The 14,982-nt window shown below is 35.1% G+C and overlaps 1 protein-coding gene across 3 annotated transcripts in view; it reads right to left on the bottom strand.

Moving 5' to 3' along the window:
- Positions 1-1,358: 1,358 nt before the first annotated feature.
- The window catches only part of LOC139152752 (transmembrane protein 268-like), a 35,984-nt gene continuing 22,360 nt past the window's right edge, over positions 1,359-14,982 (bottom strand). For 2 of the 3 annotated variants that reach the window (XM_070726076.1, XM_070726077.1), the window contains exons 8-10: positions 4,373-4,465; positions 3,312-3,452; positions 1,922-2,233 (exon numbers count right to left, since the gene is read on the bottom strand). In XM_070726076.1, the coding sequence (XP_070582177.1) occupies positions 2,078-2,233; positions 3,312-3,452; positions 4,373-4,465 (390 nt within the window). In that variant the 3' untranslated portion in view covers positions 1,922-2,077. Of the gene's footprint in view, positions 2,234-3,311; positions 3,453-4,372; positions 4,466-14,982 lie in introns of all 3 variants that reach the window. The other variant, XM_070726078.1, reaches the window with a different exon arrangement.

Here is a 14,982-nt window from a genome sequence, read left to right as displayed (position 1 = left end):
TGAGATCTTTCTGCATTAACCATTTTACATTCAAACACTTTCATCAAGTTCTCTTTGAAAAGACATTAAATTCCATTCATACGCTTTTTAAAATACTGATAAAAACTCGCAAGGAGTGATTTACTTTTCATTTGGGGAAACAAATAGATAAAATTTTGGCAAAAAACCAACGAAATACGTAAATACAGTCATCCACCTTTCACAATGTTAAGTTATCACATTACCGTGTGTACAAAGTCGGAATCCATATAAAATATCTTTTCAGGACTATATAATTGTTACATGTACATAAACTCCATGACAAAACCTTTAGAAACTGAACAAATATTGAATACAAAGTTTGTTAAATGTTCATTTCCCGAAAACTGTCATAAATACTGGTACTCTTTAACGATGAAATACATTGTAAAGGCCTCTTTATGTTGGATTTGTGACACAAATTTAAGGCTAATTTTGGAAGATCAATTCTCAAAACATGTTTGTTTGAACAATAAATACAAAGAAGAAAACAACCACTGACATGACCATGCAGTGGTGTTTGAAGTACTGTTATTGTGAGATATGTATTTGATGTAACTGTAACATGATTATTTTCAGTACTAAATCATTATGCTCATTTTCATGTTAAAATGTAAAAAAAGGTAATTGTACTTCATGAAATTTTAGAGTTTTTTTACCCTTCTCTGTTAGAATATAAAAGTAATGGGATCTGAATGTACTTATATAATTTCATCTCCAGTACTAACCAAGATTTACAATTTAAGAGCTGGAAACAAGATCTTTGTTTGATTTTGTAACTAGATTTTGTGACCATTTTCCGTGAACGGTCATGCATCTGAGAGTATCACAACTGGAGACATTGCACAGACAGATGAATATGCCACGGAATATGCAACAGAGAGAGACCTGATTTCATGGAGACAGATTTCAATCTAAAGGTTGCAAGTTGAATACAATCACATATGTTTTACATAGGACATGTTTCTATTATGGCTAAGATACTTTACAATTCCCAAGGCTGACCAGTACAGACAGATTTTTCTTTATTTTGGTACATCTGAATTTGTTTCAAACTTTTTCTGAATTTTGTAAATGTTCATAAACATTTTTACAATCATTTGGAAAATTGTCGCGACAAAGTTGCATTCAACAGACGGTAAATGGATATATATCAATGCCAAATCTTTTTTTAACATCGAGATTTCAATCAGGGAGTTAGAGAAAGACGTTGTGACAGTAAGTTATACACAGTTTAGACTGAGGTTCTGTCATAACTCTTACAATGGTATACACAAACTCTCAATGTGACGGTTGAATTTTTGTCAATGGTGTTTATGCCACAGGAATGTTTGAAATACTTTCATGGTCTACATCTTGCATGCACTCACTTAGAAGCATGAAAAATAACTGAAATTTTCACCTTTTTGGGGAGTGAAAATCTTACATTTATTGTTTTCCTAATGAGTTAGCCTAGGGTAGGGCAGACATTTTGAATGGCAAACATTGATAAATTTGTTTCTGAAGGGATGTCAAAGAAATCTGGAATTTTTTCGAAATAAATACTCAGCTTGCGAGGGCCAGGTTTGACAATCGCTTAGATAGCAAGACCAATGTTCTCAGGTATAGGAAATGATTTGTCACTGAAAGACAGAAAGTCCTATGAAGGATGTGACCATGACTATGTAGAAACAAAAACCAATCTGATAAATGTTGGAAAGCAAGTACATCACGAAGTACATAAATGATTAAAAGAACGCAAGGTAGGAAAGATTTGGAAGTGAACAATTATAGTATTCAAAATTTCCAAATAGTTCCTTGTTCCAGATATTTGTCAGCCAAACTTTTGTTTATTGTAATGAAAGACTCATTGAAGTTGCAATCTTGGTGATAACATAACAGATACCATGGCCTTTTATTTAAGCATTATTGCATACTGTTGCTTTTGAAATATCTTGACATATCAAAATTTGAAATTTACATAGCATTTATCTTAATTTCACCATCTGCGATGCATTCAATAAACAAACATAAATACATGGGAGTTAAAAATGAGGTATCTTGTGTATTTTGTATAGATCTATATGTCCATCTTGAAAAACTCCTTTTCAACATACTGACATAGACAGTACCCCCTAGGCATGTGTCGATGGTGCTTAGGTGACCCTAGTTTCTTGGTTACAAGTTTACGAACATAGCGGCCACTGTACTGCAACAGGATTAATTCTGCCTCTTCCTGTAACAAATAACAATAAGAGTTTCATTTGTTTTTGGCAAATCATTCTTGAACAAAGTTTTTGCTCTTTCAACTCCAGATGGACTAATCACGTAATTATTAACAGTGTTTTCTCCATGATATGTGATTGTGTGAATCCCCTATCTGATAAAAATCCCTTTGAAATAATCATAAACACAACTACATATCACCCTTCCCTATCATGATTACTGTCTATGATATAACATCATACAGTTGATGTAATCCACTTCATGGTTACTGTCTATGATGTCACATCATACAGTTGATGTAATCCACTTCATGGTTACTGTCTATGATGTAACATCATACAGTTGATGTAATCCACTTCATGGTTACTGTCTATGATGTAACATCATACAGTTGATGTAATCCACTTCATGGTTACTGTCTATGATGTAACATCATACAGTTGATGTAATCCACTTCATGGTTACTGTCTATGATGTAACATCATACAGTTGATGTAATCCACTTCATGGTTACTGTCTATGATGTCACATCATACAGTTGATGTAATCCACTTCATGGTTACTGTCTAAGATGTAACATCATACAGTTGATGTAATCCACTATCTGTAGCCACAGTAAAGTCATACAAGCATTCTATCAACAGAATGATGTGATACAGCTGAAAGACTATCAACTAGAGTTTGCCCCCAGATTACAAAACTGTGTTGGAACTGAAATGAATGAAGTTTGAGTGTTTTGTGTAGGCTTCTAATTCATTCAAAATTTACTGGATGGAAAAAAATAAAGAAACAGGAGTGTCTTTTACTTGACATTTGATCAATACAATAACCTTAATTTGCTAATACCATGAAAAAATTTGAATTTCCATAATTTAAATTTGCATAATTTATTATAGTCCCCCTCAATCAGAACCAAACGCCCCCTCCCCAATTTGCAAAGAGGGTGATATTCCCCCTCCCTGTGAGAGAGACCCGGAGAAAACTCTGTGATAATATGAATAACAAAGCATCAAGCAAAGTCCAGTAAGACCCAAGACATAACTTTCTCTGAATTTATATTGGAATATTATATTATAATCTGAACTTACCTGATATGACTCTGGACTGAAATTACCAAGGACCGTCATGCCATCACGTTCCTTTTTCTCTTCTTTTTCACGCTGTTTTCTTGACGGCGTTAGCTGGATTGTGTCGTCATCTGCTGCGTCTATGTCCAGCCTTATTGTATCCTGTTTTGTAGGACAAAAATACATATTGCATTAAACTGTGCTTTTTTCAAAGAAAGCTTGAAAGTAAACTGATGAAGTTTCATTTATAACTTCCTCTAGTTGAAGAGAATTGCATTTCTACAATTTCTTATCAATCTTAAAGGCCTAGTAATGCTAACTTTTAATAATTTTTTCATTATTTTTTTTGTATACCAATCGCAAGTTCTTTTTCTACTCCAAAAAGAATGTTGAAACACCCACTATTTAGCTTGTCAACTAAGTGTTTAAATGTATAAAATGCATTGTTATTGTTTACATTTGAATTCTAGTTCAGACCAAGGTTCACGTGTCAACAATAACAACAGAGTTTATACATGCATGGGATGAGTCGACAAGCTGAATTCTGTGTGTTTCAACATGCCTTGGGGAGTAGAGTAAGAAACTATGGTTGACATTCAAAACAGAAATGGTGAAAAAATCATCAAAAATTTGCATTACTGGCACTTTAACATGGTTATGCCGTGCAATAAGTTATTATTAATAGATTGTTACAGAAATGGCTCTGATATTTTGAGTTTGATCTCTTCACAAGATAAGCTCACACTACCTGGGAAAAGGTTTTACTTATTTGTATTTCACAGGACAGAATTGTCAGCTGAACATACTTAAGAGCACAAATAAAACGTTTGTGTGAGTTAAAATACACTCACACATCGGAAATGTGTGATAAGTGCAAATGTTACTGAAAGCAAACAACAAGAGAGGTAGACGCTGAAAACTTTGATCGAAACGTAATGACATACAACACTGCACAAATCCATGGAAACAAACTTTGCACAACAAGAGAAATGCGCGTTTCCTAAACAACTACAAGGCTGTAAAAAAAATATGACTGGTTCCAACTGCACAGAGATAATGACAAAGATGTGGAGAAGTCTTACCTGAGTTATACTTTTAGGGGCAACTTGTTGGTGCATGAGAAATGCTTGTATCTGTCCAACGCATTGGTCAGTATTGTAGTAAATGAAATGAAGCTAAGTATTCTAGTTAAGGATGAATACGGTGAACCCTGACCCTTGACTTATGACTTTTACCTAGTGATTATAACAGACTAGGTTAATGATGCACATCCAAGGTACATCAATATGCACCATTGATAATGATCAATTTCATGTGTCACTGCATACTTAGCAATACTTGTATATAAAATGTCCAGAAATGAATTATGGATGTATTGCTTTTTAGCATTGTCTATCCCCAGTAAAGCTAAAACCAAAGACTCTCGAGAAAAACGGGACAGGCAACTCCGATAGAGAACAAAGGGTCTATGGGATTAGCAGCGTCTGATCTATCTTGGAATAATTAAGAGGTGTTAATGGGTCGGTGAAGGAATGAAGCTGGGCCGATCGATTGCACAACGTCCGGTTCATAGACACGTGCATGCGGGTATACGGTAATAATGTTTTCGGATTACAAGTTATTCCGGATTACCCGCAAGTCCATTTTTAGAAATAAAAGTGTTACAACTAGTTGAGAAGAATTTGTTAAAATGGTTTTAAAGTACTTTTACATATTGGTAGCGAGATTCGATGCAACTGGAAGTCTGCAGGGAGTCAGTATGTTGCTGTAAAGTGACAAAGTTTCGAATAGAAATCCGAAACACATATCGCTGCAGTTCCAGACTTGACAGCAGTTGACATCAAAGAGTTGTTTACATTCCGCAATCGTCCGTGTTCTCCGAATTTTTCCTTGTTTTTGCAGTTTTTTAACCGTCGGAATATTTTCTGTGTGAGGAGTGCTCCATGATTCGGTAAAGTATGAAATATTGTTGTTTGAAAACTGTGAACGGCCAAATTTGCGAGGAGAGCGTTCAGCTTTGTGTAAATGCATGTCTACCTTACCGCTTCTGACTGCACCAACCGATGGATATTCCCGATTATCGCGAAGTTTCTCCTGACAGCGAAAGTCAGTGTTACAAATGTATTTTCTAGTACTTTGCGGATGTAAACATGTGTAGCTTATCCGAACTTGGTGTTTCTTTAGGCTAAAAAGGTACCAAAATGTTAGAGGTCGTTTTTGAGCTCCGATGGAGTAGTCATTTTTGTGTTCCCTGATTTTCGTCAAATGTTGCGTGACAGATGAAATAAAGGTCAGATTTTCGTTTCGCAGGACTGGGGAAGTGTAAAGCTGTCCAACTTGTAAATGTTTGTTGTTATCGGAGATTTTTATGGTAGGGAATGTAACTTATATTGTCGATATCTAGCAAGAGTTTTCTGTAGCGTCTATGGCTAAATGTACACTGTTTTTATCGTCTGGTTTTTCCCGTTGGCCTCGGCTTGAATCCAAAATGTGATCTTCATCGTTACCAGAACATTCACCATGACTAGTATCAAAAAACCCTCAAAATTCTCTGTGTCATTACTCGGAACTTGCCACGCAAGAGCAAAGTGTACATATTCAGAACGTCAGTTGATCGTTAATGAGATTCAGTGTTAAGTACGAAGTATTGTTGTCGGGGACCGCTTGGCAAATAAACTTAATATATTCAAAGATAGATCGCACGAAGAAACCTCAGCAGTTGCCTGTCCCGTTTTTCTCGAGAGTCTATGCTAAAACTCACAAAGAATTTTGTAGCCCTTGTCATTTATTATACATCTACCATAGAGAACAATAGAATTTTGTGTGCGCTAAAAAAGCCCATTCTGTAACATGCATGGTTTCCAGGTGCCCCATCCCCTGCCGCTGTATCTGAGCATTCACTGTGAACGGTTTCAAGGGACTCACTGGACGAGTGCCAGAAGATGTCGCGCACATGCTCTGTATGTATGTGTGTAGAACACACGCTATAAGAACTTGCAGAAGGGCATCCGAGATAGTGATCCACATTTGCGCTAAAAATCAGAAGAAAAATTGTTGACATTGCACGAAAATGGTCACTACTCTTGAAAATTTCATGCCCTAGTCATAAAGGTAAGATATATAATATAATAATAATAAGGTTATCATGAAAATACCACAAAGGATGCACTAGCCCCATTGTACTAGTTTGGAGACCTATTGATCTTACAACAGTCCCATTCTCAACCCATGGTATATATCAATCAATCTTTTATTACTCAACACACACTGACAGAGAGTGTGGTATGGTACATTTCAGATGAAAGAACAACATGTCCAAAACTGAACACCATCAAATGGATATTAAAATCCAAGTAAATTGAATTGAAGTACAATTTATAACTCTGACTGTAAACAGCTAACTGTAGGTAGCTACTGGAGGGGTCAGCAAACACCAGAATTCCTTATAAATATAGCAAGGTTTAGAAAATTCTGTTCCATAATCTTTTTCATCTCTTCTACTTTTTCTTCGACACTCATAGTGATAGAAAAATCTGTTCCGCTTTTCTGGCACAAAATCAATCTCTCAGAAATATGACACTTGCATGTGAATAAAAAGTGAAACTCATCATCTATTACATTACTATCACATCTCAAGCAAATTCTTTCATTTAAAGGGTAAATGAGGTTTACATTTCCTACCAATTTCAACACGCAAATTATGATCACTCAGTCTATATTTTGTTAAACTTCTACGTAACCTGAAATCTGAAATATCTCTTAAATATTTTTCAAAACCAAACTTGGTCTTGAAGATTCTATAAGTGCGCAGTTTGTTACCACTTCCATTCTTCCTTGAATCATTGAAAAGGGTTCTCTTCCAAGTTTCTAAGTATTGATTTTCATACTCATGTTTTGATTTTTACATAACTGAGAATAAGAATTTACTCTAAATTCACTGAAAACACGACTGTGATTGTAACTTCCCAAGACGTGATGAACAAATTTTGCCCATGGAGAATTGATTTGTATATTTTCTCTAAGTGCATTTTTCAAAATATGGTCTCCTGGTAAATTATTTAATCTACACCAATATCTCATCACAGACATATTGAGCTTAATTTTACAAGGAAATCTACCTAGCTCAGATCTAATACCCTCAAAAGGGGTGCGTTTACTTACTCCTAAAATAAACCTGAGATATGATATACAAAGACTTTCAAGGCAGTTATCAACACTTGTAATTTCTGTCCCCCATATTTCAGAACAATATGAAAGAATTGGGACAATCAAACAATCAAAAAGTTTTAAACACAGCTTTGGATTCAGCATTTTTTCACACAATATAGACTTTTTAATGCTGAATAAAGCTTTCATAGCCTTATTTTTAAGATTAATCATATTTTGTTTGAACTTTCCATTAGGTGTAAAAACAACACCAACATATGTGTACTGATTCACTGCTTCAATCACACTTTTCTCAATAAAAAATTGCCGGTTCTTTATGAAACGGTTACCTCTATTAAATATCATTGTTTTTGTCTTATTGATATTGATTGAAAGGCCCCATATTTTACTGTAAGCATGCAACTTATCTAAACAATTTTGTAAACCATCAGCTGATTTTGACATAAGTATCAAATCATCTGCATATAATATACAATTTAACTTCTGATCTCCAATTTCGATAGGAGAATCAGAAATACCACCAAACTCGTGTGGAAGATCATTTAAGAAAATATTAAATAATGTTGGTGACATATTGCAACCTTGTTTCACGCCACATGAGGAAATAAACCCATCTGAAATACCATGGACAGTTTCATTTTGTACTGAGTATCATCATACATAGACTTAACAACATTGTAAAAGCTACCAGATATACCCAACCTCTGCATTTTTAAAAAGAGGCCTTTTCTCCAACACTATCAAATGCTTTTCTAAAGTCTACAAATGCCACATAAAGATTGTTTGATGAATTTTTCAATCTTTTCATGGAGAACATCTTATCAATAGCAGTCTTTAACAGAAAAACACAGTCTGATGTACGTCTGTTTTTCGAAAACCAAACTGGAAGTTAGAAAAAAGATTATTATCCTCAAGATACTTAATAAGCCTCCTATTCATCACTGATGTAAAAAGTTTTGAGAAACAACTTGAAAGAGCAATTGCTCTATAATTATTGGATCACACTTATCCCCTGACTTGTGAAGTGGAACTAATAAAGTGGATTTCCAAAGTGCTGGAAAATTGCCGCTTTCTAAAATGTGATTAAATAACTTAAGAATGCTACTTATACAAAGACTATTACTGACTTTAATCATTTCATTTATAACTGAGTCTTCTCCTGGCGCTTTATGATTTTTAATTGTTTTATAGCAAGCAATAATTCATTGTGTTTTATTGGCATATTAAGATACGTATTCAATCTCTTTATTTTTTCAAGATCATTTAGTTCATGTGAAATACCATTTTCATTGACAGTTGTTGATGAATTGTAAAGTGACTTAAAATATTTTACCCAGTCCTTACAATGTATAGCCTCATCTACAGATGCCCCTGATTTGGAACGAAGATTCTTCAAAATATTCCAATACTCAGTTGAGTTATTATTTGTTGATTCTAATCTGTCTATTAAACATCTGCTATACTGCTTTTTATTAAATTTCAGAAGTTTTCTATATTTTTTCCTCAAGCTGAAATAATTGCATCTTAAAAAATAATCATTGGGATCTATCAAAGGCTTTCATAGCGATCTTTAGTTCTTTGCGTAAATTATTACAATCTTGGTCAAACCACTGATTTCTTTTCTTCTTTTTTCCAGGATTGCTGTACTTAATTTTTAAACTTTCTCGGGCTCCTTTAGAAAAATTTTAGTTAACGTGATAGCTGCTGAGTTCGTATCAACAAGACCTTCATTATATTTCAAAAACTTATCAAATGTATTTGTAAAATCTTGATTACTCATCACACTATTGAAAGCATCAGCACTACTACTTTCCCAAACATATTTTGGCGGAAGCTTATTTGGAGGAGAGTCATGAACTACTCTGTAATTACAACTCAATGAAGTACTTATGGCACAATGATCAGACATGGCATTAAAATCATGCACTTTAAAGTATTGCAAATTCTTATAATTTGACTTAGAAGTGATACAATAATCAACAGCACTAGATCCCATTGGATGATGATAGGTATATTTTCCAGATAAGTCTCCAACAGTTCTCCCATTAGCAATTAACAGGTTGTTATTCAGACAAAGATCAATCAATTGTTACCAAATCTATTACCTTTGGTAGCGAGGAATCTTTAGAATTTCTTACTCTAAAATTATCAGATGTATAAAAATTGGGAACTGGAGTATATACTATATCATCGTTCTGGATAAAGTCTGTTAGAAATCCAACTCTACTATTAAAATCACCCATTACAACAATATCACCTCTCAAAGAGTATTGAGCTATTTCCCTCTCTAATGCATCAAAATAATCATATTTCACATGTACAGAAGAATTTTCAGGTGGAATATACACACAGCAAATGTACACATCATTGTTCAAAGAAAAGAACTGCTTATCAAGTTTACACCATAAAAAATCAGAAACACTAGATTTAACTTTGAAATACCTTTTTTCAGTGATGATCTGAACATGATTGCTGACCCTCCAGCAGCTCTACCTCTTTTTTTAACATTACAACTTCTTTCAGAACGAAAAACACTATAACCCTTGATATGGAAAAACTCCTTACTACAAGTCAACCAGGTTTCTTGTAAACAAGCTACATCAAACTGTTTGATAAAATCTAAAAACTCGTCCGCAAAAACATTTTTATTGGTAAGACCATGCACATTCCATGAACAGATAGTGATATTACTTTGACAAGAAACTGAGGTTTTATCTTGACATGTTTTAAGCTTTGGAAAATACTTGCCAGCAAATTTACACATGAAATGGTAAAAAATGTCTGAAAGACAGTGATTTTTGCAAATTAAGATCAAGTACACTCTACACTACAAACTCTGAGAATAATGTCCATTTCTGATCAATAAATGGATAATGAATGGATGGGGAAAAAGAGACTTACTTGTCTAACTTTAAGTAAATACACAACCCCTTTATTTAGAACAGGTCATATGAACTGCTTCATTATAACTTTTGGCATTTATATCAGTAATGCGTTCAACCAATCTCGGTAGAACACTTGACACAGCAACAAATGCTTTCGGGAATTTATTGAACACTTTGTTCAATAGAGTATCAAGGCATTGCCATTAGGTTTCCATGGTCTATTTCTGTTATACATGTATGACTTCCATATCTATTATTACCAGAATTATACGTATTTCTTGGTTTGAAAGTGTCATAGCTTGACATGCTACCATAACCATTTCTGTAGTTTCCATGACTACCCATACCTGTTACCATATTGGTTTCTATTTCATATCTATTTCTGTAATACCCACGACTACCATTTGCCCTGTCAAACTCACTTCTGTGGAAGTCATAATGACTACCATTGCCCCATCAAACCCACTTCTGTGGTTGTCATATCCGTTACCTGGATCAACACTAGAGCCATACCGGCTACCAGAACTATTTGACCTGCCATGGTATTCACGTGGTTGTACATTATGAGATATTTTTTACCACCATGGTACTTCCTCCCTCCATTGAACACTCCAGATATTGTTTTCTTTACATCAGATACAAGCAGACTGGTGCCCCAATAATTGATGTGTATCAAATCAGGGTTGAATAGGTGACTGCTTTTAGAAAGCCTATCATGTATAACAAATACACAACCCCTCAATTTAGAACAGGTCATATGAACTGCTTCATTATAACTTTCAATTTTGGCATTTATATCAGTAATGCGTTCATCCAATCTCGGTAGAACACTTGACACAGCAACAAATGCTTTCGGGAATTTATTGAACACTTTGTTCAATAGCTAGAGTATCAAAACTGGTGTGACATGATTTAATTGACATCTTAGTCATTTATAAGGTCATTTATACCAACATGAATAATAACTGTCCTTACATCATCAAAATTCTCTACATTATCCACAAATACTTGTGCAACATCCAAGGTTGGAGTATAAACACCTTCTTAACACGTCTATAAGGATACATCTTAGTTGGAGACAGTTTTTGTAGAATAGAGTCACCAATCACAACGGTATCTATACCACTACAGTCTGTAATGTTACCACAGTTTAACAAGCTTGACTTTGTCTTGTGTACAATATTATCAACAGCATTTTGAGACTCACCAAGAATATTATGTTCATCATTCTTTTGTTCACCCTCTGTTTGTCTAACACTTTGTAATTCATCTTTGTGAATATTTGTTACATTGTTTTCATTGACTTTTGTTCTTCATCTACAATGTCAAACACCTGCACCTGGTCTTTTGAATTTATCTCAGCATGAGACTGTGAAACGCCACTCTCAATCTCATGCACACGTACATTGTGCTGATGAAGCTCTCAAATTTTCTCTCCCACTCAGACACAATTAAACTTAATTTCTCTTGTAAATTCACATCAAAGACTCTTTGCATTTCTACTAATTTGTCCGACCAGTTCTTGTTTGATTCTTGAAGTTCAGTTTTCAGCGCGCGATTTTCCGATCTAAGTCTACACAGTTCGTCTTCAAGACGACCCACTTTTTGTACAGTACATTTCACACTGTCCAAGTCATTTTTACACGTGTGTACTTCCTGTTGTACGTAGTTCAGAACAACCGTAGATTCTATGATCTTTTCTTCCAACGCAGCTATCGTACAATCTAACCTGTCCGCACTTTCAGTTGTACCCGAAATCTCTTTAACGCGAACATCTTTGGCATTGGTACTTACATGGTTTTCCCTGCATATCGGTACTGTCGCATCAGTACAGGGTCGAGTAAGCCCCTCATCAGCTGTTGACAACTTTTCTTTATCACTACTCTCTCCGTCGACTAAGCTGTACACATCAAAACACTTGGTGTTTATATCTTCATCATTTATGAACAACCTTTTCACAACAGTGTCAGTTTCGGATTCTGATAAACTTTCAAAGTCATCAGATGTGACACGCGTCGTATCTGTATCCGTACAGTCATCATGGCCGCCATCGAGAGAATCTACATCGTAGTCGGAAGCGCAATCCGTTACCTGAAACTGATCGTAGAATTGTTGTGCTTCAGCTTCTGTGTCAAAACCTTTGAAGCAGTTTCCAGGGTATCCGTTGGTAACTTCATGACATGACTTCCAGTCACAAAAAATAGCGTCAATGACACTGTAGCTCCCATCCTGGACTATTTAGTGTTTGTTCTCTAGTCAGATATTTGAACATGTGTGAAAGGGATAAAGTGCATGAAGTGAAAATACTTAAATGTAATGTACTGGAGACAGTGAAATATGTTTAATGTATTTATTCAGAATATAAAATGGAAAAAATACAGAATTAGATATATCGAATACTGTGATACAACCATTAAATCAACAAGTCATTTACAATGACATAGTCCCCACTTGTAATAGGAGTATTAGTCTTGATGGGGCAGGAAAATATGGTCATTAAGAAGTATCACTGGAGTGTATGTGTTGAGATCTATGGGCACATATGTCTATGTCGTTGTTCCCAATTTGAAACACATGAGGCATGTCTAAGTTATGGTTCTAAATCGGGGAAAAAGATCAGACCTCTAGCAGTATTGGCCAGCCAAGAAATACATATGCGCATTATAAATGACGTACAAGATGTGACATCTTAAGGTCTAATATCCTATCAAAATTGGAGGGTATAGAACTTGTGGTTACTGAGATATGCATATATATGTATAATCAAGGTCAAAGGTCATCGAGGTCACATGACATTTTGAAAAAAATAAATTATATTGCTAATTTATCCCTATATGATTTACTATGATTTACTATGATTGCCATGGAAAAAAAAAAAAAAAAAAAAAAAACCATGGCAAGATAGGGAAGGAAGCCTTAAAGGCTTATATAATCCCTCATTCTGTTAATATGCTGGTCCAGTCTTATTTTAAAGTCACACACAGTTTTGGCTTGAATAACATGCTCAGGTAAGTCATTCCAGTGGATATAAGAAGTGGGATATATATGCCAAAAATCAGATCTCTAGCTCTATTCGCTTGCCCAGAATTAGATGTGTAAATAATTAATGAGGCAAAGCGTGTGTTGTCATAAGGTCTCCCATCCTACTAAATACAAAGGACATAGCACTTGTGGTTACTTATTTATTGACATAAACATATATTTTAGGTAAAAGGTCATCGAGGTCACATGACATTTGGTCAAAAATTTCTCTCCTATAGTTATCCCTATATACCAAAAATCAGACATCCAGCTCTATTGGCTTGCTCAGAATGAGATATGTGCATAATTGTTGAGGTACAGTATGTGGTGTCATACGGTGTCCAATCATACCAAATATGAAGGGTGTAGCACTTGTGGTTACTGAGTTATGGACAAATATGTATATTTGAGGTCAATGGTCACCGAGGTCACGTGACATTTTGTCAAAAAACTTGTATTGCTAAGTTATCCCTATATACCAAATATCCGACTCTAGCTCTATTGGCTCGCTCAAAATTAGATATGCACATAATTAATGAGGTACAATATGTGGCGTCATAAGGTGTCCCATCATACCATACATGAAGGGTGTAGCACTTGTGGTTACTGAGTTATGGACAAATATGTATATTTGAGGTCAAAGGTCACCGAGGTCACGTGACATTTTGTCAAAAAAATTGTATTGCTAAGTTATCCCTATATACCAAAAATCAGACCTCTAGCTCTCTTGGCTCGCTCAAAATTAGATATGCGCATAATAAATGAAGTACAAAATATGTGCGTCATAAGGTGTCCCATCATACCATACATGAAGGGTGTAGCACTTGTGGTTACTGAGTTATGGACAAATATGTATATTTGAGGTCAAAGGTCACCGAGGTCACGTGACATTTTGTCAAAAAAATTGTATTGCTAAGTTATCCCTATATACCAAAAATCAGACCTCTAGCTCTCTTGGCTCGCTCAAAATTAGATATGCGCATAATAAATGAGGTACAATATGTGGCGTCATAAAGGTGTCCCATCATACCATATATGAAGGGTGGTAGCACTCGTGGTTACTGAGTTATGGACAAATATGTATATTTGAGATCAAAGGTCATCAAGGTCACATGACATTTTGTCAAAATATCCGAGATGTCTGCGTGAACGGATGGACTCACGGATGGACGAACAGACGGACATGACCCAATCTATAAGCCCACTGGACTTCATCCATGGGGACTAAAAATTGTGTCACTGCATCCTTTTTGCAATATGAATACGATGAGAAACTAAATTTTTATTTTTCGTGGCCTTATACATGGGAGTCTATGGAGATCTGCCTAATACATGGGAGTCTATGGACGTGTAAACTAAAAAATATGCAAATTTCACCACAATTTGCCCAAATTTGGGAAAGGTCATTCCTATGCACTTCCATACCAAGTTTCAAATCCATCGGACTTGTGGTTTCAGAGAAGATTTTTTGACCAAAAATGGGAGAAAATTACAAAAAAATTCATGAAAAATAGCAAGTCCAAGATACTTACCCAAGATGTGCACAATCATTTCATGTCAGCCCAAAGTACTTACATGCCAATTTTTCATGTAGTCTGCTCAGTGGTTATTGAGTTTTT

Source organism: Ptychodera flava, chromosome 16 (genome assembly GCF_041260155.1).
Source record: "Ptychodera flava strain L36383 chromosome 16, AS_Pfla_20210202, whole genome shotgun sequence".
NCBI classification, from domain to species: Eukaryota; Metazoa; Hemichordata; class Enteropneusta; family Ptychoderidae; genus Ptychodera; species Ptychodera flava.
This window is presented reverse-complemented; position numbering and strand designations above follow the sequence as displayed.